This window comes from Ranitomeya variabilis, chromosome 1, assembly GCF_051348905.1.
Source record: "Ranitomeya variabilis isolate aRanVar5 chromosome 1, aRanVar5.hap1, whole genome shotgun sequence".
NCBI lineage: Eukaryota > Metazoa > Chordata > Amphibia > Anura > Dendrobatidae > Ranitomeya > Ranitomeya variabilis.
The window spans coordinates 937,834,993-937,857,251 of record NC_135232.1 but is presented as its reverse complement, the minus strand read 5'-3'; the positions used below and the strand labels follow the sequence as shown (position 1 = coordinate 937,857,251).

The window sequence follows — 22,259 nt, the reverse complement described above, 5'->3', positions numbered from 1 at the left end:
ACATACAGGGTACACAAATAGTTCATGTATGGCGGACAAAAGCCACTGTAAATAGCACCAGGGGACAGAGAATAGCCAATAAATAACCAGGACAGGTAAGTATCATAAATTAATAATATGTCCTTAAAGTGCATAGTGCTGATAAGTACCACTTAAGCCTGGTAAATCACCATACCTATCTGTATAACAGACACAAAGGTCAGTTAGAGGTGACAAGTAAAGTTTTCCCATATAATATATAGTGCAGATGGGTGCCACCTATACTTGATACATCAGGCCGAAAAGTATGATCACTTTAAAAGTAACACAAAGGACTGAATCTGTCTTACCCAATAAAGTCAGTGCCAGTGGTTGTCCGGCGGCCCCGACGCGCGTTTCGCGTTAGGCTTCCTCGGGGGGTCGTATTTGTGTGTGTGCCCGGGATTGTATTTAAAGGCCGAATGACAGCTGTGAGGAATCACGCCATAATCGGCGCGTGTGTGCCGCCATCACTGAGAGCGCTACAGGCGTTCTCTACAGCGTTTCCGGTATCTAGAGTAAGCGGTGGAAACGCCCCCTGATGACGGATGTGGTGGAGGAATTGCGCCATGATCGGCGCATGCGCACCGCCATCACTTAGGACGCCACGAGCATCACCTCCAGCATTTCCAGTATCCAGAGCAGGCGGGGGGAATGCCCCCTCGTGACGTCATTTCCTGCTCTGCCACATATGGACAGCTGGGAGGATGCTCGCCGGGTCCAACCGTGGCGCGCATGCGCACAAGCGATATTAATCATCCACACTCCGGGAGAGGATAAAAGTGGAGAAAGGTAAAGATGGGCCATATTAAAGCACACATGCATACAAGAACTACAGTCCTCTCCACGGATGGGAAATCTAGGTGCGGCGAATATAGATTGTATACAACCGGTCAAATAGTGATGTGGATGTGAACATGCGGCAAGAAAGCCGTCTATAAAAAAGATCAAATGTAACAGTGACATTAATAGTGTGGTAAACTTAAAAAATATCCACATATAAGCTACATATAATATATAGGACAGTAAAGTGAAAGAAAGTGCATAAAGTGCCTAAGATAAACCTCAGATTTTTGATATATAATTTTACATCTACTATACTATACTCAATACTCAACAACGTATAGCATAGATAAAAACGATAAAAATAACAGAAATTGAAAGACCAATATTCGATACACCAATAATATATAATTAGACATAAGGAGCATACATTATACCGACATCCTTAACTCTGCTGCCTGACTAATTCATCTCTCTCCTCACTACTCCTCTGTTTCCCCCCTCTCCAAATCTCTTCACTGACTCCTATTCCCTCAGTGTATCCAGTTCAAATTACTAATACTAACCTACAAAGCCATCGATAACCTGTCTCCTCCATATATCTCTGAACTAATCTCATGATATCTTCCCTCATGCAATCTCTGGTCCTCCCAAGACCTCCTTCTCTCCTCCACACTTATTCGTTCCTCACCCAACCGCCTCCAAGACTTCTCCCGAATATACCCCATCCTCTGGAATTCCTTGCCCCAACACGTCCGACTATCAACCACATTCGGATCCTTCAGATGGAACCTGAAAACCCACCTCTTCAGGAAACTACAGCCTGCACTGACCCCGCTGCCTCCTCACCACTACCGAAGCTACTGCCTCACCAACACTAGAGCTCCTGCAACCCTCAACCTATTGCCTCCTTCCCCACCATCCTGTAGAATGTAAGCCCGCAAGGGTAGGGTCCACTCCTCGTCCCTCTGTATCAGTCTGTCATTGTTAGTTTGCTTACTGTAAGTGACATCTGTAATTTGTATGTAACCTTCTCATGTACAGCACCATGGAATCAATGGTGCTATATAAATAAATAATAATAACTAACCACAGATCCTCTGTGGATGTAGGCATCCATCAATCCTCCAGTCTCTTCACATAATCCCAGACAGATTTGACTATGTTAAGATTAGGTCTATGTAGAGGCCAAATCATCACTTTCATAACTACTTGATCTTCTTTATGCTGTAGATGGCTCTTAATAATATTGGCAGTATGTTTGGGATCATTGTCCTGCTGCAAACAATATTTGGAACCAATCAAACACCTCCTTGACATTAACTGAAATAATGGATATCTACAAATTCTCAACTCCATTTGCTGAACTACAGCCCCAAACTGCAAGGAACTTCCATTGTGCTATACTGTCTCCTGCAGACACTTATTGCTGTATTGCTCTCCAAACCTTCAGCAAGGACTTGGCACACTCTGGAATCCCAGTAGCTGTATGGTGGATAAAATGTAACCCAGCAGGAATAGAAGAAAGTAAACACAGTATTGCCAGAAGGTGGAACACACCAACATAGGGCTAGGAGTCTTAGAACCTCAATCCCAAGACACAGGTGTATGTGTCAATGGGCTTTATATAGGTGTACGGAGATGATGTCATTGATCCACATTGGGCAACTTGTAAAACCTGACGTGGATCTTAACATAGAGCAAGGGTTCCAGGGTAAGGAATCATGTACCGGGATATTTGGGACAGGCGTTTAACACTTCTTTTATATGAAATATGATTAATCAGTCCAGAGCACCTATTGTTATTTTATTTTTCTGCACCCCAGTTACTATATTTCTGTGAACAGCTGAGACTCTTTGCCTTGTTTCCATTGAATGGACTTTGGCCACAGTTCTTCCATTAAGACTAATTCTAGTCAGATGTTTCCAAACTGAGATGGGTAGATGGGTGTAGCTATATCCCGCTGGTTGTTGTCAGTTCTGGTCTAATGTCATTAAGAAATATCTTCAGCAAAGGGAGCAACAGGAAGTCCTTGAAGTAATGGTTTGACTTTCCTAGAACTCTGATGTCAACATCATCATGTCTGTGTGGGAGTACAACAAGCCTACATCTACAGAAGACCTGTGGCTAGTTCGACAAGATATTTTGATTAATCTTACTGCTGAGTTCCCGCTAAAAATGAGTACAAGTGTACCGAGAAGAAATGATGCTTTGATGAGATTTTGAAAGCAAAGAGTTATCAAATATTGATTTGATTTAGATTTCTCTTTTATTCACTCACTTTGCTTTCTGACAATTGATAAAAATAAACTATTAATACTTCTATTTTGGAAAGAAATCTTACTTGCAGCATTTTTACATACCTGCCTAAAACATACAGTGACTTGCGAAAGTATTGACCCTTCCTTGGCTTTCTACCTATTTTATTATATTACAACCTGTGTTTAAATATTTTTGTAATCTGATTTGTGTGTGATACATCAACATTAAATAGTCTAAGTTGGTGAAGTGAAGTGAGAAAAGTATAAGCAAAAATTCAATTTATGGGATCAAACAACAAAAACTTGGAATGTGCATATGTATTCACCCTTTTGCTATTAAGCTAGTAAAAATGTATTGTGCAGGCAATTAAGTCACATGCTTAGGGAATGGAAGTCCACCTGTGTGCATTCTATGTGTCACATGTTCTATCGGTGTATACACACTTTTTCTCAAAGTCCACAGAGGCTGCAACACCATTAAGCAAGAGGCACCACTAACAAAACAACACTATGAAGACCAAGGATAACTCGAAACAAGTCAGGGACAAAGTTATTGAGAAGTATAAGTCAAGGTTGGGTTATAAAAAAATATTTCACTCTCTGATGATCTCTCGGAGCACCATCAAATCCATTGTGATCAAATGGAAAGAACATGGTACCACAACAAACCTGCCAAGAGAGGGTCCGCCCACCAAAACTCCGAGCCTGGGCAAGGAGAACATAAATCACAGAGGCAGCACAGAGACTAAAGGTAACCCTGAAGGAGATGCAGAGACTAAAGGTAACCCTGAAGGAGATGTAGGGTTCCCAAGCAGAGACAGGGGTATCTGTCCATATGACCACAATAAGCCATACACTCCATACCGGTGGCCTTTATGGAAGAGTGTGCAGAAAAAAGCCTTTACTTACACAAAAATACTGTAAGGCTTGTTAGGACTTTGTCAAAAGACATGTGGGATATTCTTGAAATGTATGGAGCAATGTGCTGTGGTCAGATGAGACTAAAATTGAACTTTTTGTCCACCATGGTAAATGCTATATCTGGCGCCAAGCCAACACAGCTCATCACCCCAAGAACATCATCCCCACAGTGAAACATGGTGGTGGCTGAATCATGCTGTGGGGATGTTTTTTCTGCATCAGGGACAGGGAAAATGGTCCGAGTCGAGAAGAAGATGGATGGTGCGAAATACAGGAATATTCTCGAGCAAATCCTGCTTCAGTCCGAGACTGGGATGGAGGTTTACCTTCCAGCAAGGCAATGACTCAAGGCATACTGCTAAAGCAACACTAGAGTGGTTTAAGATGCAGCTGATCTGACAGGCATAGCTCAATTACTTCTGTTTCTCTCATCTTTCCAAATTATTAGAAAATCTCCTATCTTCCAGTTATTTCCTGTCTTTACATGGTCTTTGAAACCTGATTTCACAGTGTTACATCAGACCTTCTGGAGAGCAGATCTGACCTTTGTGGCTTCTCAGGCTCACTGCACCTGATCTCATTTCACATTTGAAGGTTAGCATTTTCTCTTTTTTTATTTAGCTTGTTTTATGAATAAATAATGCAAAGTTTGTGGAAATAAGTAGGATGTTCTTAGAAAAAAGAGGCTGGCCTCTAAGGCACATTGCACTATAACACTTATTCTCTCTCTCTTGCTTTAGATTCTCTGCTGAAGTGGCCAGTAAAAAGTATGATACAGATGAACAAGATACAGATAATACCTATTATTTGGGCAAAAAAAAAAAAACTGGGCCATAAAATCAACTAAGTGCAGCAAGAAGCCACTTACAGCCTTAGCCGAAACACCAAACACATGTGGGTGGCAATCAACTGGAACCACTGTGTAGAAGAATTTACCTGAAAACAGTGGGTAATGAACTGGTGAGTGGAGAGCTACGCCAAAGAAGAAGAGTGGAATCCCCTCATGTCTGTAAGTCTGGCTGAAAAGATTTCATCCCAAAGATGATCATGAAAAATCACCACCTCCCAAAAGAGGTAGACGCACCACCTTTACCGTTGAACCTGGTGCCAGAAGTGTGTCAAATTATGAATGCAAAGAATATCACAACGTGATCTGCCTGTCCCATGCAAATATGATCTGCCAGCCTTCCTTCTCTAAATGTAACTGTGTTTCTTCTGCTGAACATGTAAAAACTGAATCTGAGTGAACAGTAATCAAGTAGCATCTAAGTGCATTACCATTAGGCATTTTTTCCCTAATTTTAATGTTTAGTAATAGTTGAAAACTGGAGGCTATTTGCCGGTAGTTGAGAAATTTGTAACTTTTTGTTTTAATATATTTATGGTTATTAAATGTTTGTTTTTTTTGCATGTGATTTTGTGTACTCTCTTTTAATACAATCATGTAAAGGTTACTGATTACTTTTAGTGTCCTGAAATTGAAATAATTAGATATTATATAGGTAGTGTTATAATCTGTGCCTGTCAGGCGCATTGCATCTGAACTCAGGAGTGTCAGAGGTGAACCTAACGGAGGGTTAAGGGGAAACATGTAAATATTTTGGAGTGACCTAAGTCAAAGCCCAGACCTTAATCCAATTGAGAATCTGTGGTCAGACTTGAAGACTGCTGTTCACCAGAGAAAACCATCTATCTTGAAGGAGCTGGAGCAGTTTTGCCTTGAGGAATGAGCAAAAATCCCAGTGGCCAGATGTGGAAGGCTCATAGAGACTTATCAAAAGTGACTTGCAGCTGTAATTACTGTAAAATGAGGCGCTACAAAGTATTGACTTTAGGGAAGGGGGGTGTGAATAGTTATGCACACTGAAGTTTTCAGTTATTTTGTCCTATTTGTTGTTTGCTTCACAATAAAAAGAAAACCAAATGTTGCATGAAGTGATGCAAACCCTCAAAAAAACGTGAAATTCCAGGTTTTGAGGCAGGAAAACACAAAAAAATGCCAATAGAGGTGAATGCTTTAATACTTTTGCAAGCCACTGTACAGAAATCCACTGAATATCTATATATATGAGGCATCATGATTACTCGCTAATCCCGCCCCCTGCACAGTAGCTCCACCCCCCACCACATCATCACACATAATCGTGCCCCCACCCCATTACCACACACAATCCCGCCCTCACCACATCACCGCACACAATCCCGCACCCACAAATCCCGCCCCCCACCACATCACCACACATAATCCTGCCCACACCACATCACCACACACAATCCTGCCCCCACAAATCCCACCCCCACCACATTACCACTGATAATCCTGCCTCCCCAACACATCACCACACATAATCCCGCCCCCTTACCACATCACCACACATAATCCCCACCACCACATCACCACACACAATCCCGCCCTCACCACATCACAACACACAATCCCGGCCCCCCACCACATTACCACACATAATCCCGCCCCCACCACATTACCACACATAATCCCGCCCCCAACCACATTACTACAGATAATCCCGCCCCCCACCACATTACAACAGATAATCCCACCCCAACCACATTACCACACATAATCCCGCCCCTACAACATTACCACTTAATCCCGCCCCCACATTACCACACATAATCCCGCCTCCCACCACATTCCTACAGATAATCTCGCCCCCACATTACCACACATAATCCCCCCACCACATTACCACACATAATCCCGCCCCTCACATCACCACATATATTCCAGCCCCCCCACATTACCACACATAATCCCGCCCCCCACCACATTACCACACATAATCCAGGCCCCCCACCACATTACCACACATAATCCAGGCCCCCCACCACATTACCACGCATAATCCTGCCCCTTACCACATCATCACACATAATCCAGGCCCCCACCACATTACCACACATAATCCAGGCCCCACACCACATTACCACACATAATCCCGCCCCCCACATCACCACACATAATCCAGGCCCCCCACCACATTACCACGCATAATCCTGCCCCTTACCACATCATCACACATAATCCAGGCCCCCACCACATTACCACACATAATCCAGGTCCCACACCACATTACCACACATAATCCCGCCCCCCACATCACCACACATAATCCAGGCCCCCCACCACATTACCACACATAATCCCACCTGTTATGATCCTTAGTGGCTGAGGATCACAGAATGAACGAGCTAAGTTACTGAACATAGAACAAGCTCTAGGGAGGTGGTAACTGGACTGACCGCAAAACCTGATCCTAACCAAACACACTAAAGGTAGCCGGTGAACGTGCCTAAATTCCTGGACATCTCAACGCAGCCTGAGAAACTAGCTACCCCTATAGAGAAAGTAAGACCTCACTTGCCTCAGAGAAATGACCCCAAAGATATAGGAAGCCCCCAACAAATAATAACGGTGAGGTAAGGGGAAAATACAAAACGTAGAAATGAAAACAGATTCAGCAAATGAGGCCCACTAATACTAGATAGCAGAAGACAGGCAGGGAACTGTGCGGTCAGTAAAAAACCCTATTCAAAATATCCACGCTGAGAATTCAAGAACCCCACACCAACTAACGGTGTGAGGGGAGAAACTCAGCCCCCTAGAGCTACCAGCAAGCAAGGAAATCACATATTAGCAAGCTGGACAAGGACAAATAAATAACCAAGAAACATATTGAACACTGATGAGCAAAAAATAACCGAACAGAAAACTTAGCTTCTCTTGAAGAGACTGATAGCGAAGGAATTCAGGAGAGATCAAAATAGCACTGAATACATCGACAGCAGGCAACAACTGATAGTCCAGGTGAGCTAAATAGGAAACCAGCTAACAGATAACGAGACAGCTGATCCAGCCTCAGACCTGCAGAATGACACAAAGAGCCACCAGAGGGAGCCCAAAGACAGCACTCACACAGTACCACTTGTGACCACAAGAGGGAGCCCAAAAACAGAGTTCACAACACCCGCCCCCCCACCACATTACCACACATAATCCCACCCCACCACATCACCACACATAATCTCGCCCCCTTACCACATCACCACACATAATCCCACCCCTCAACACATCCCCACACATAATCCCGCCCCCCACCTCATCACCACACATAATCCAGGCCCCCATCACATTACCACACATAATCCCGCCCCCCCACATTACCACACATAATCCCGCCCCCCACATCACCACACATAATCCCGCCTGCCCACCACATGACCACACATAATCCCGCCCCCCACATCAGCACACATAATCCCGGGCCCCCAACACATCACCACACATAATCCCGCCCCCCCACCCCATCACCACACATAATCCCACCCCCCACCCCATCACTACATAATCCTGCCCCCACCACATCATCACACATAATACCGCCCCCCACATCATCACACATAATCCCGCCCCCCACATCACCACACATAATCCCGCCCCCCACCACATTACTACAGATAATCCCGCCCCCCCAAACCCATTACAACACATAATCCAGGCCCCCCACCACATTACCACACATAATCCCGCCCCCCCACATTACCACACATATTCCCGCCCCCCACATCACCACACATAATCCCGCCTGCCCACCACATGACCACACATAATCCCAGGCCCCCAACACATCACCACAAATAATCCTGCCCCCCCACCCCATCACCACACATAATCCCGCCCCCCCACCCCATCACCACACATAATTCCACCCCCCACCCCATCACTACATAATCCTGCCCCCCACCACATCATCACACATAATACCGCCCCCCACATCATCACACATAATCCCGCCCCCCACATCACTACATATAATCCCGCCCCCCACATTACTACAGATAATCCCGCCCCCCCAACCCATTACCACACATAATCCAACCCCCACCACATTTCCACACATAATCCCACTCCCCACATCACCACACATAATCCCGCCCCCCCACCACATTACTAGATAATCTCGCCCCCCCACCCCATTACCACACATAATCCCACCCCCCACCACATCACCACACATAATCCTGCCCCCAACACATCACCACACTATTGTTATTAACTTCATTTTAAGTTAATTTACCACCTGCGTAAGCGCTATTGAATGTTGTCATTATTTACTTTAGTTTAATCACCAGCAGCGTTAGATGGCAATGAGCGTGCCGAGCGTTAGCTGGCTGGAAACATCTAGTATGTATATATATATACAGTACAGACCAAAAGTTTGAACACACCATCTCATTTAAAGATTCTTCTGTATTTTCATAACTATGAAAATTGTACATTCACACTGAAGGCATCAAAAGTATGAATTAACACATGTGGAATTATATACTTAACAAAAAAGTGTGAAACAACTGAAAATATGTCTTATATTCTAGGTTGTTCAAAGTAGCCACCTTTTGCATTGATGACTGCTTTGCACACTCTTGGCATTCTCTTGATGAGCTTCAAGAGGTAGTCACCTGGAATGGTCTTCCAACAATCTTGAAGGAGCTCCCAGAGATGCTTACCACTTGTTGGCCCTTTTACCTTCACTCTGCAGTCCAGCTCACCCCAAACCATCTCGATTGGGTTCAGGTCTGGTGACTGTGGAGGCCAGGTCATCTGGCGTAGCAAACCATCACTCTCCTTCTTGGTCAAATAGCCCTTACACAGCTTGGAGGTGTGTTTGGGGTCACTGTCCTGTTCAAAAATAAATGATGGTCCAACTAAACGCAAACCGGATGGAATAGCATGCCGCTGCAAGATGCTTTGGTAGCCATGCTGGTTCAGTATGCCTTCAATTTTGAATAAATCCCCAACAGTGTCATCAGCAAAGTACCCCCACACCATCACACCTCCTCCTCCATGCTTCACGGTGGGAACCAGGCATGTAGAGTCCATCCGTTCACCTTTTCTGCGTTGCACAAAGACACAGTGGTTGGAACCAAAGATCTCAAATTTGGACTCATCAGACCAAAGCACAGATTTCCACTGGTCTACTGTCCAATCCTTGTGTTCTTTAGCCCAAAACAAGTCTCTTCTGCATGTTGCCTGTCCTTAGCAGTGGTTTCCTAGCAACTATTTTACCATGAAGGCCTGCTGCACAAAGTCTCCTCTTAACAGTTGTAGAGATGTGTCTGCTCCTAGAACTCTGTGTGGCATTGACCTGGTCTCTAATCTGAGCTGCTGTTAACCTGCGATTTCTGAGGCTGGTGATTCGGATAAACTTATCCTCAGAAGCAGAGGTGACTCTTGGTCTTCCTTTCCAGGGGCGGTCCTCATGTGAGCCAGTTTCTTTGTAGCGCTTGATGGTTTTTGCCACTGCACTTGGGGACACTTTCAAAGTTTAGCCAATTTTTCGGACTGACTGACCTTCATTTCTTAAAGTAATGATGGCCACTCGTTTTTCATTACTTAGCTGCTTTTTATCTTGTTATAATACAAATTCTAACAGTCTATTCAGTAGGACTATCAGCTGTGTATCCACCAGACTTCTGCACAGCAAAACTGATGGTCCCACCACTATTTATAAGGCAAGAAATCCCACTTATTAAACCTATCAGGGCACACCTGTGAAGTGAAAACCATTTCCGGTGACTACCTCTTAAAGCTCATCAAGAGAATGCCAAGAGTGTGCAAAGCAGTCATCAAAGCAAAAGGTGGCTACATTGAAGAACCTAGAATGTAAGACATAATTTCAGTTGTTTCACACTTTTTTGTTAAGTATACAATTCCACATGTGTTAATTCATAGTTTTGATGCCTTCAGTGTGAATGTACAATTTTCATAGTCATGAAAATACAGGAAAATCTTTAAATGAGGTGTGTCCAAATTTTTGGTCTGTACTGTATATATATATATATATATATATATATATATATATATATATATATATATATATACATAGTTTGTCAGCACCTCAAAGCTGTAAAGCCCACAGAGTCTCATCGAAATTCAATGTTAAGTTCTAACTTTTGGCCCAGGTCAGATATATAATGTGTACTAACATATACAGTACCATTGTTGCTTCAACTTCGCAGCAATATCAGAAATTCGCCACTAAACCCATATCTGTGAAAACTTTGTTTTTGATTGATTTTTTTTATAGCTTGTAACTAAGGGGCTATGGATCTTAATCATGACGAGTATACATTACACTGCATTTATCAGCTGTAGTATGTATCAGCTACGTACGGACAGCATTCCCAAATCTATCCATCATGTGGACGTTTGCATCACAGTTTGCAGCATACATTATTTGATGTGTACGTGTGACCATGACTCACTGTAATGCAGTTTCCCTCCATGGGACCCCATCCTAACACAAGCATCCTGGAATTCTAGTGCTCCAGAATTCAGCCGTATTCCCTAGAGTCCCGCCTCACACATGTGCCTTGTTGGCTTCCATGGAAACTCCTTTTTCAATACAAATCTATTAGTCCGACCTGAAATTGCAGAAAGCAGGCTGTGTTCCTACGTTTTGGGATACACTAAGTGTGCACCTTTGATGACTATCTAAGGTGCCTACTGTATATACCGGCCATACTGTACATGTGCCACAGACTTTCATTACTAAAGAAGGTAGACTTAGTGCTATACATTTTTTTTGCAGCATCCGATTACAAAAAAAAAAAACATTGAAAACTAGTCTACTCAAAACAGTATTAAAAACGGGGATAGAGATGAAGTATATGGAGTAAAGATGCGCTGTTAAAGGGATCCTGATGTCAAATGCATACGGCCCACCGACACTGCGCGACACCTGGAAACTATACCTTAAATGCTGCGGTATTTCAGAGTAAACATGCTTTGAAAATCCAGCCGGAAATGACTTGTCTTGGCCGATGTGCTCCCTGGCCGGCTATTCCCAGCGCCGATCAATTTGACTGACAGTTCTCTCCCTATGATTTCTCCATGGAGCGGGGGAGCAGAGAGGCCGGCCAGGGATTGTCCCGGACTATTCGCATAGTTCTCAGCTGGCATTTTGGACTATGTTTGCCCTTAAAAGCTGCAGCGGTTCAGAGGAATAAATACCTGGCTGCAATCGCGCAGCCAGTGTTTGATTCCTGCCGTCCATGGTTTGTACACCACGAATCTGATTTCTTTGACATATGCTTTATTAATGACCGGCTACAGGTATGTCCACTAGCACATTGGATGAGATGATGCATAGACCTCATTTCAGTTCTTATAGAAAGTGGAGGGTCAGGTTATATCTAATAAAATGTGTATAAAAAGTAAATAAAATAAACTATCGCAATTCAGTTAATTCCCCCCCAAAATTAGTAACTGCTTCAAATGATCAATGAATATTATTAGCACTGAAGTCTGCGATAGGATGAAAAGCCTAAATGGCTTGTGAACCACAAGGGGCATGGCTGGCGTAAGCAAAGGGCCAATCCAGGCAGATGGCAGGGAAATATGCTCTTGGCTAAAAGTGTCTGTACAACTGAAAGCTGGTGTCCTAACAAATATCTGACTGATGGTGACTTAAAGGGGCATTGCCATCTACAAGATCCTATCCCAATATGTAATAATAATTAGTGATGAGCGAGGATGCTCGTTACTCGGGTTTCTCTGCGCATGCTCTGGTGGTCTCAGAGTATTTGTGACTGCTCGGAGATTTAGTTTTCATCGCCTCAGCTGCATGATTTGCGGCTGCTAGACAGCTTGAATACATGTGGGGGTTCCCTAACAAACAGGCAATCCCCATATGTATTGAAGCACAAATACTCTGAGACCACCCGAGCGTGCTCAGAGAAACCCGAGTAACGAGCATATTCGCTCATCACTAATAATAATAGCAAATACCTCCAATTAGAAATGTAGTATAGTTCTTCTGATTTGCTACATTGTTTACCCCATGTGAAGAGCATTGCAGTAGCTTACATATCCATGGTTACGACCGCTCATACAAAGACAGTCAGTGTTAAGTGGGTATAACCATAGATACCTAATCCACTGCAATGCCCTGCACATGGGGTAAGCTACATAGAGTATCAGAAGAACTATACTATTTTTCTAATTGGAGGTATTTGGATAGACTCTTGGAGATGGGAATACTCCTTTAAGTCACCATCAGTCAAACATTTGTTAGGACCCCAGCTATCCTGATTCTCTCCTACACATGAACACTCAGCTGGCCTAGGAACATACGCACTTCCAATAGGAGAGGAGAATAAGTCATTACCAGACACTGATGGTGGATTATCCTTTTCTCCACCTCTGGGGAGATTCGGGAGGTCCGTTTACACATTTATTGAGCTCTTGGACCTGCAAAACTGATCAAATTGTGCCGACTCGTCTCTAATGTTCACAGAGGCCTATAGTGAGTCTCATAGCTGGCCCAGTGAGCCTCCATTGCCCAAGATCCCAAATACACCAGGAGCTGCCATTGTTGGGCGTAAACATGTCTCTTCCTTGTATTAAAATATCATGAAGGCACATGTTAGTATGGAATCGCGGGGTTAAAGCTGATGGATGACGATTTTAGGTTGACATCTGATGCCTCCACTTCCTCAGCACACCGTAACCTGACATTCCTAGTGTGGGGGTCACTGTGCTCTCTATGGCCATGTCAATCGGCCCCAAGATTCTGTCCCATTTTCTGATGCTGCACCAACATAAAGATGAAGTCACTGTACACATCTGAGAGATAAATCCGACCAGGCTGCGGGATGTCGCTCCGCAGCCCAAGACATGTGCAAACGAAGAGCAGCGGCCGAGGTGCAGACTTACATAGAGTTACCAGGGGATGGGGGGATCTCAGAAAACTGCACCATTACTGACCGGGACTGTGCAAAACAGCAAGGAAATATATGGGATATAGTGTGGGGTTCATCACAACTGCGGAAAGTACGTAGGCTGTAATTGTCGTAATAGTGCTGCAGACATTGTATGTAGGTTTGCTCTAATTGTCATGTAGCAGTAATGGTGCAGCCTGCTGGGCGATAAACTGCACTGTGTGACCACGATCTATGGGGGGAACCACAGGAGGCAAAGCTGGGTGTGCGCATGGCCTACGGTTAATATGTCCTGAACAGCTTTCAGCCTATCTATAGGGGGTAGATAGATATGAAATAGATAGATAGATATGAAATAGATAGATTAGATAGATAGATATGAGTTAGATAGATAGATAGATAGATAGATAGATAGATAGATAGTTATGGGATAGATAGATATGGGGATAGTTATGGGATAGATAGATAGATAGATAGATAGATAGATAGATAGATAGATAGATAGATAGATATGAGATAGATAGATAGATAGATAGATAGATAGATAGATAGATAGATATTAGATAGATAGATAGATAGATAGATAGATATGGGATAGATAGATAGATAGATAGATAGATAGATAGATAGATAGATAGATATGGGATAGATAGATAGATAGATAGATAGATAGATAGATAGATAGATAATGAGATAGATAGATAGATAGATAGATAGATAGATAGATAGATATGGGATAGATAGATAGATAGATAATGAGATAGATAGATAGATAGATAGATAGATAGATAGATAGATAGATATTAGATAGATAGATAGATATTAGATAGATAGATAGATAGATAGATAGATAGATAGATAGATAGATAGATATGGGATAGATAGATAGATAGATAGATAGATAGATAGATAGATAGATAGATAGATATGAGATAGATAGATAAATAAGAGATAGATAGATAGATAGATAGATAGATAGATAGTTATGGGATAGATAGATATGGGGATAGTTATGGGATAGATAGATATGGGATAGATAGATAGATAGATAGATAGATAGATAGATAGATAGATAGATAGATAGATAGATATGAGATAGATATTAGATAGATAGATAGATAGTTATTAGATAGATAGATAGATATGGGATAGATAGATAGATAGATAGATAGATAGATAGATAGATAGATAGATAGATAGATATGAGATAGATAGATATTAAATAGATAGATAGATAGATAGATAGATAGATCGATAGATATGATATAGATAGATAGATAGATAGATAGATAGATAGATAGATAGATAGTTATGGGATAGATATGAGATAGATAGACAGATAGATAGATAGATAGATAGATAGATAGATATTAGATAGATAGATAGATAGATAGATATTAGATAGATAGATATGAGAGAGATTGATCGATAGATGGGACAGCTAGTAAATCCCCTTTATTTTGCCGCTTTTCCCCTCGGTCCAGCAGACTCCTGTGCTGCCATATGAGTGCAGCAGGTCTCTGAGGGGTTGCTCTGCCGTGCACGACCCCCTGCCCCTCCAGCACTGGAGACCCGGCACACATCTCCCTGAGGACTCGCTGCCAGCCCCCTCCACAGCGCTGCTCTCCTAGAAGGAGCCTGGCCGTGCTGCATGTGACCGCTCCGAAGCTTTGGCTGTAAAGTTTGTCTCCGGCAGCAATTTGTCCGCCTTTGTTACGGCACGCTCGGTGCATGCTGGGGAGGAGCCCCCCGCCTCCCCCCGCACATTCTCCTGCTCCTTCTGTGGCTGCCCGGTCCTTTGGTTTGGGCGCGCGCTGATTGGCTGGGAGGCTCGGGCACATGCAGAGCGGCGCTGTCTGACTTGGAGAGAAGTTGTGCAGCTTTTAGTCTGGAGTCCGCGATCACGGGGGCTCAGTCTGCTGCAGCGCGGTGCGCGGGGAGAGGACCACCGGGGCCAGGACTGCAGGCTCAGCAGCCCCTCACTCCACGGATACAATGCCGGACGTGTGCGCAATCCTGATGTGATGGCGAGCTAGTGCCGGAGCCGCTGCAGCTCATCTCTGCCAAACTTTGCGCCCTGCACCGGGGCTTTCTGGCTTTTTGCCGCCTTCCGTGCCTATGGACTTCAGGTTTGCTGCTGCACAAGTTGGAGCTCCGATCTTTTAATTGCTTGCTGGCAATGGATCGCTGCTGGGACCTGAGGAGATCGTGGATCGGTAGGAACATGAGCTGTGTGTTATTCTGTGCATTGTCTATGGTCATCATCATGAAGCCATATGTCATCATGGGGAAGAATTTAAAGTACAGTATATACGAGGAGCAGATGGTGGGCTCGGTGGTGGCCAGGCTGGCCGAGGACGTGGCCGATGTGCTGGCCAAGTTACCTAACCCTGCCCTGGTGCGGTTTAAAGCCATGCAGCAGGGGAAGACCCCTCTACTCCTAGTCAAGGAGGACAACGGGGAGATCAGTATCGGGGCTAAGATCGATCGGGAGCAGCTGTGCCAGAAGAACTTAAATTGCTCCATCGAGTTTGATGTGATCACTCTGCCGACACAACATCTGCAGCTCTTCCATGTGGAGGTGGAGGTGCTGGACATCAATGATAATGCCCCCCATTTCTCCAGATCCCTCATCCCTATTGAGATATCAGAGAGTGCAGCTGTGGGCACCAGGATCCCCCTGGACAGCGCCTTTGACCCTGATGTCGGAGAAAATTCCCTTCATACCTATTCCCTCTCTGAGAATGAATATTTTAAGATCGAGGTCAAGACCAGGACTGATGGCGCCAAGTATGCAGAACTTATTGTAGTCAGGGAGCTGGACAGGGAGCACCAGTCTAGCTATGAGCTCCAGCTCACTGCCTCTGACATGGGGGTCCCTCAGAGATATGGCTCAGCCATCCTGAAAATCACCATTTCTGATTCCAATGACAACAGCCCAATCTTTGAAAAGAAGTCTTATGTCATCAAGCTCCCTGAAAATGCACCAGTTGGCACTTTACTAATAGACCTCAACGCCACCGACCCCGACGAGGGGGCAAATGGAAAGGTGGTGTACTCATTTAACAGCAACGTTTCCCCAAAAATTACTGAAACTTTCCGAATGGATCCTGAGAAAGGTCAGCTGACCCTAATAAAGCAAGTGGACTACGAGACTACAAAATCCTATGAGATTGATGTTCAGGCCCAGGATATGGGACCCAATTCCATCCCTGGACACTGCAAGATTATTATCAATGTTATTGATGTGAATGATAACAAACCGGAGATCAATATCAATCTGATGTCTTCAGGTAAAGAGATTGCTTATATTTCAGAAAGTGCTCCTCTGGATACATTTGTGGCCTTGGTGAGAGTGCAGGATAAAGATTCAGGACTGAATGGAGAAATCATTTGTAAGCTCCATGGACATGGACAATTCAAGCTGCAGAAAACATATGAAAACAATTATTTAATACTGACCAATGCCTCACTTGATAGAGAAAAGAGGTCGGAGTATAGCTTGACAGTAATAGCCGAGGACAGGGGGCTGCCGAGCCTCTCCACAGTCAAGCACTTTGCAGTGCAGATAAGTGATGAGAATGACAACCCACCACGGTTCCAGACCAGCAGATATGAGATCGTTATTGTGGAAAACAATTTACCTGGCGCACATATAACATCTGTGAGGGCAACTGATCCAGATCAAGCCGAAAATGGTCAAGTGACATACATTATTCCTGAAAGCTACATTCAGGGTAGCTCTATTACGACCTATGTGACTATTGACCCCTCCAATGGTGCCATATATGCATTAAGGGCATTTGACCATGAAGAAGTCAATCAGATTGTTTTCACCGTGCAGGCCAGGGACAGTGGAGTTCCACAGTTGGTCACAAATGCCACAATAGTTCTCACGGTTGTAGATGAAAATGATAATTATCCAGTGATTGTGGCCCCTGCTCTTCACAATAACACTGCAAAGATTTCAGTCCCCAGGGATGCGGAGAGTGGTTACTTAATTACCAAAATTAAGGCTATGGACAGAGACTCTGGTCTGAACTCTGAACTTGCTTGTTCCATCATTGCAGGAAATGAATATGATGTTTTCCTTATTGACCCCAAATCTTGTGAAATTTACACTAATATGAGCATGGAGACTTTTCCGATCCAGGAATGGGACCTTTTAGTTTTAGTCCACGACAAAGGGACTCCTCCACGTTCTACTAAAGCACTTCTCAAATGTCATATCCTTGAAACTTCTGATGCTGCTGGCAGTACAGAGGCCACTTACGTTAACCAGGCCTCTAAGGATGTGTCTATGATTATTATTATTTCCCTGGGAGCTATTTGTGCAGTTCTTTTAGTCATCATGGTTATTTTTGCAACAAGGTGTAACAGAGAAAAGAAGGACAACAGATCCTACAACTGCAGGGTGGCAGAGTCAACGTACCAGCATCATCCAAAGCGGCCTTCAAGACAAATTCACAAAGGGGACATTACACTAGTGCCTACTATGAATGGGACCCTTCCTATCAGATCCCACCACAGGTCTTCACCATCACCATCCCCTACCTTGGAACGTGGCCAGATGAGCAGTAGGCAAAGTCACCATAGTCGCCAGTCACTCAACAGCCTAATGACAATTTCATCTAATCATGTACCGGATTCTTTTTCTCTGGAACTGACCCATGCTACGCCTGCGGTAGAGGTAAATGGGACCTCTTTATATTGTATATGATCCTATATCCCCCCCTCTCTCTCTCTGAAATTCTCTTTCCCTCTCTCTCGCTCTCACCTCTCTCTTTCTCTCTCTTTCCCTCTCTTTCTCTCTCTCTCGCTCTCCCCTCTTTCTCTTGCTCTCCCCTCTTTATCTTTCCCTCTCTCTTTCCCTCTCTCTCTCTTTCCCCCTCTCTCTTTTTCTTTCCCTCTCTCTCTTTCTCTCTCTGTTTCTCCTTCTTTCTCTACCTCTTAGCTTTTGATTATTCTTGACAAGAAATTGGTAGTTGGAATTTTATTTACAACTTTTCTTCGATTCAGAGACTTTTGAATTTAGTGTGAGGCCAGACTATGAGTAGGACCATTTGCACATTTTTTTGTCAAAAGCAGGAGATTTCCTACTTAAGCTGCCTATTGTCTTACTAACTAATAGAAGGTAATAATTCTGTTTTTTTTCTTCATGCCTGTTGGCAGGTATCCCAGTTGCTCTCCATGCTTCACCAGGGACAGTACCAGCCCAGACCAAGCTTTCGAGGAAACAAATATTCGAGAAGCTACAGGTGAGATATTTAGTAATCCTTTGTTTTAGCCAAAGTTCACACATCCGTGAGCTTGATAAAGTGATACTTATATCTTATACCCTTTTGCAGGTATGCCCTCCAAGACATGGATAAATTTAGTCTGAAAGACAGTGGTCGTGGGGATAGTGAAGCTGGAGACAGTGATTATGACTTGGGCAGAGATTCTCCAATTGACAGACTTCTGGGAGAAGGCTTCAGCGAACTTTTCCTTACCGATGGCCACAGAATGCCTCCAGGTACAGTAGATTTGGTGATGTCTCCTGTCTTACTCATTTGCTCTTTCTTTCTGCCTTTCTGATTGATACAGAAACACACATAAAACAAACAGGAACCTTTGAACTCTCCACTTTGCGATGCCCACCGCTCGTAGCTACAAAGCACAGCTGGTAGAGATGCGACAGCCACAATATTGAGCATTTTGCCCAAAGCAAAAGCAGTTTTAGCTAAGCGGCAGATTTTATTCTCATGTGAATTTATGCTAAAAGGTTAGGCCAGGGGAGGAAAGTTATCTTAGTGTCAGCGGCTAGGGAAAATATATGTACAGTATATAAGAAAATGGAAATCCTCTTATCGCTTGTATATGTTTATTCTCCACCTTTAATATGGGCAGCATTGCAAACTTAAATGTCCTCCTAAATTATAAACCCTTGTGACCCCCTCTTCCCCCAAAGCAGCAATGTAAAAGCTGATGTAGAATACATGTGATATGCACACGATATCTAATTAGCCGGGTGATCCGTAGTATTTGTCGTGCGCAGACCTTGTGTAACGTGCTGGTTCCTCTCCAGACTGCACGTTATAGAAAGAAGCTGTCTGCCTTGTAGCTACGTCATGTTATCTAAGCACAGCACTAATGCAATAGTGCGAAGATCAGATGATGTCTCAGCGACCGGTTAGGAAATAACCATTTCCATGTGTCTGAGAACAATCAATAGTTGTTCACAAATCAGTCTTATTAAACAAATGTTCCAATGCTTGGAATTGTGGGTTTGGCCAGATCTTGTGATTACAGAAGCTCTTTCTTGTGGAGATGATTTTGCTGAATGCTCACCATCAGCAGCACCGTGCCCTCCCAAGGTCACCCCCGCACAGGCACAATTCTGGTTTTACAGCTCTCGTTCTGTTTATGTACTAAACAATGCACTTTTATTAGGCGAACAGCAGCGAGCGTAGCACCACACAAGTTAGGTATCATGGAGGGGTGTTTACTAATCTATTTAAAAATGTCAGCTAAGTGCAAAGTGTTTTCTGAAGAACAATGACTTTGGGGCCCTCCCCCCCAGATAGTGACAGCACTCCCTCCACACAGCCCCCAGCTCCTGCTGTCCTCAGTTGTAAGGGTCCCGCAGATGGAACCTATGTTCAATGTGGTCGTATGCTGTATTCCAGCCAGGCCATCTGTCCCCTTGTATTGTCTTCTCTTGCCTTTTCATCCTTCCCAATGCACTGCTTTAGTAATTTGACCAGGGTGTCTGTTAGTTTCATCTAACTACACCTGGGTTATTATTTTTTTTTTTTCATCCCCAATAAATAGCACCAATTACTCTTTTGCTGAAATTAACCCCTTACTGGCTGAAGCACATTGCCCTCTTGTCGTCTTCTCTATTCACTGAGGCTTCAACTGTAAGAGTAGTAAGGTGGTATGGGGGGGCCGCTGTGCTCTAAAGAATACTGACTGATAGCTAAAAAAAAATCTGACACTCTGTAGGAAATGATATAATGAATTTTTGACTGTAAGGCTGGAGAAAAATAGAAAAATGCATTTTTTTTTATGATATTGTAACAGGTCCTGTCAGGACAGAGATGAATTTATGATAGCCATTTGTAAGAAAATGGAAAATGATTCATAGCGTAGCTTATGCAAAATCTGTTTCTGGGAATATATGTATGAGAGCAGAGTGTGCCTCTTGCTGTAATAATGAGAAAACGGCTTATGATGATCTGAGCTGCGCTATGGAGGAAATACAGTGGTTATTTATAGGGTCTCTGTGGCCAATCTAAACACTTAGGTATCATCGGGATTAGGGAATGTTTATAGATATATCGCCCCTCTTGCTCCATCCAATATATTCATTCTGGTTTCTTTTCTCATTTCCTGCAGTTATGAGATACTGCACAGAAGAATGCCGGGTTCTAGGGCACTCAGATCAGTGTTGGATGCCACCTCTTCCCTCTCCATCTGCAGACTACAGGAATAACATGTTCATCCCTGGTGAAGAAGTCCAATCTCTCCAGCAGACCCAGCAACAAAGCCAGCAGCAGACACAACAACAGACTCCTCTTATCGAGGATGATATGCTTCCTGTTGATCAGAATGAGAAAAAAAAAAGTTTTTCTACGTTTGGCAAGGAGTCTCAGGACGAGGAAGCAGCTGAGGCCTGCACATCTTCGCTCCTCACTGAAATGAGCAGTGTTTTTCAACGCCTGCTACCTCCATCTATGGACAGCTACACTGAATGCAGTGACGTTGATCGCTCAAACTCTTTAGAGAGACGGAAAGGCCAAGTGTCTACTAAGACAGTAAGTTACCCCCAAGGGGTTGCTGCATGGGCAGCAAACACACATTTTCAAAATCCCAACAATGTTGGTGGACCTTCTGTAGGAGTCCATTCTAGCGCACAACCATCTTCTAAATGGTTGCCAGCCATGGAGGAAATCCCAGAGAACTATGAAGAAGATGACTTTGATAATGTTCTTAATCATCTTAACGATGGTAAACATGAACTTATGGATGCGAGTGAACTTGTGGCTGAAATTAATAAACTGCTTCAAGACGTGAGGCAAAATTAGGCGACTTGATATCATTCTTTTTCCAAAATTATGGAGTCCTGGAACAATCAACAACACTTATTGACATTCAGTTGCATTTATAAAAATGTGTCTGTGTATGTTAAATATTCAAATGCTGTATTTTCATATGTACACAAAACTAGTGTGACTATTGCTATCTGTATTTTAAAAATACATTTGTATCTTATATTTATGTGTAATTTAAAAATAAAGAAGTTTTATTTTTGTATTTTGTATGGCATGTTTTACTGCATGGAAAATTTTTGGACTGTTCCTCTTTTTACGAACCAATCAAACAGGCTGTGGATCCCTGTTCTGCAACAGGTCACTGTGTTTTGTGTTGACGTCCTGAGGATATACAATCTAAATATGCAAACCCCCCATCAAGTAATACTTTTATATATTGAACTCACTCTTGTAGAAATGATTTCCACTTGTTTTAATATTACGGTTAAAATTAAT

The 22,259-nt window shown here is 43.4% G+C and overlaps 1 protein-coding gene across 1 annotated transcript; it reads left to right on the top strand.

Annotated features, from left to right (window-relative positions):
- Nucleotides 1–15,586: 15,586 nt before the first annotated feature.
- Nucleotides 15,587–22,026, top strand: PCDH18 (protocadherin 18). The gene is made up of 4 exons (XM_077279165.1): nucleotides 15,587–18,418; nucleotides 18,901–18,986; nucleotides 19,077–19,243; nucleotides 21,109–22,026. Exons 1-4 carry the CDS (start codon nucleotides 15,908–15,910, stop codon nucleotides 21,795–21,797), a joined length of 3,453 nt encoding a protein of 1,150 aa, XP_077135280.1. The 5' UTR covers nucleotides 15,587–15,907; the 3' UTR covers nucleotides 21,798–22,026.
- The last annotated feature ends 233 nt before the right edge of the window (nucleotides 22,027–22,259 follow it).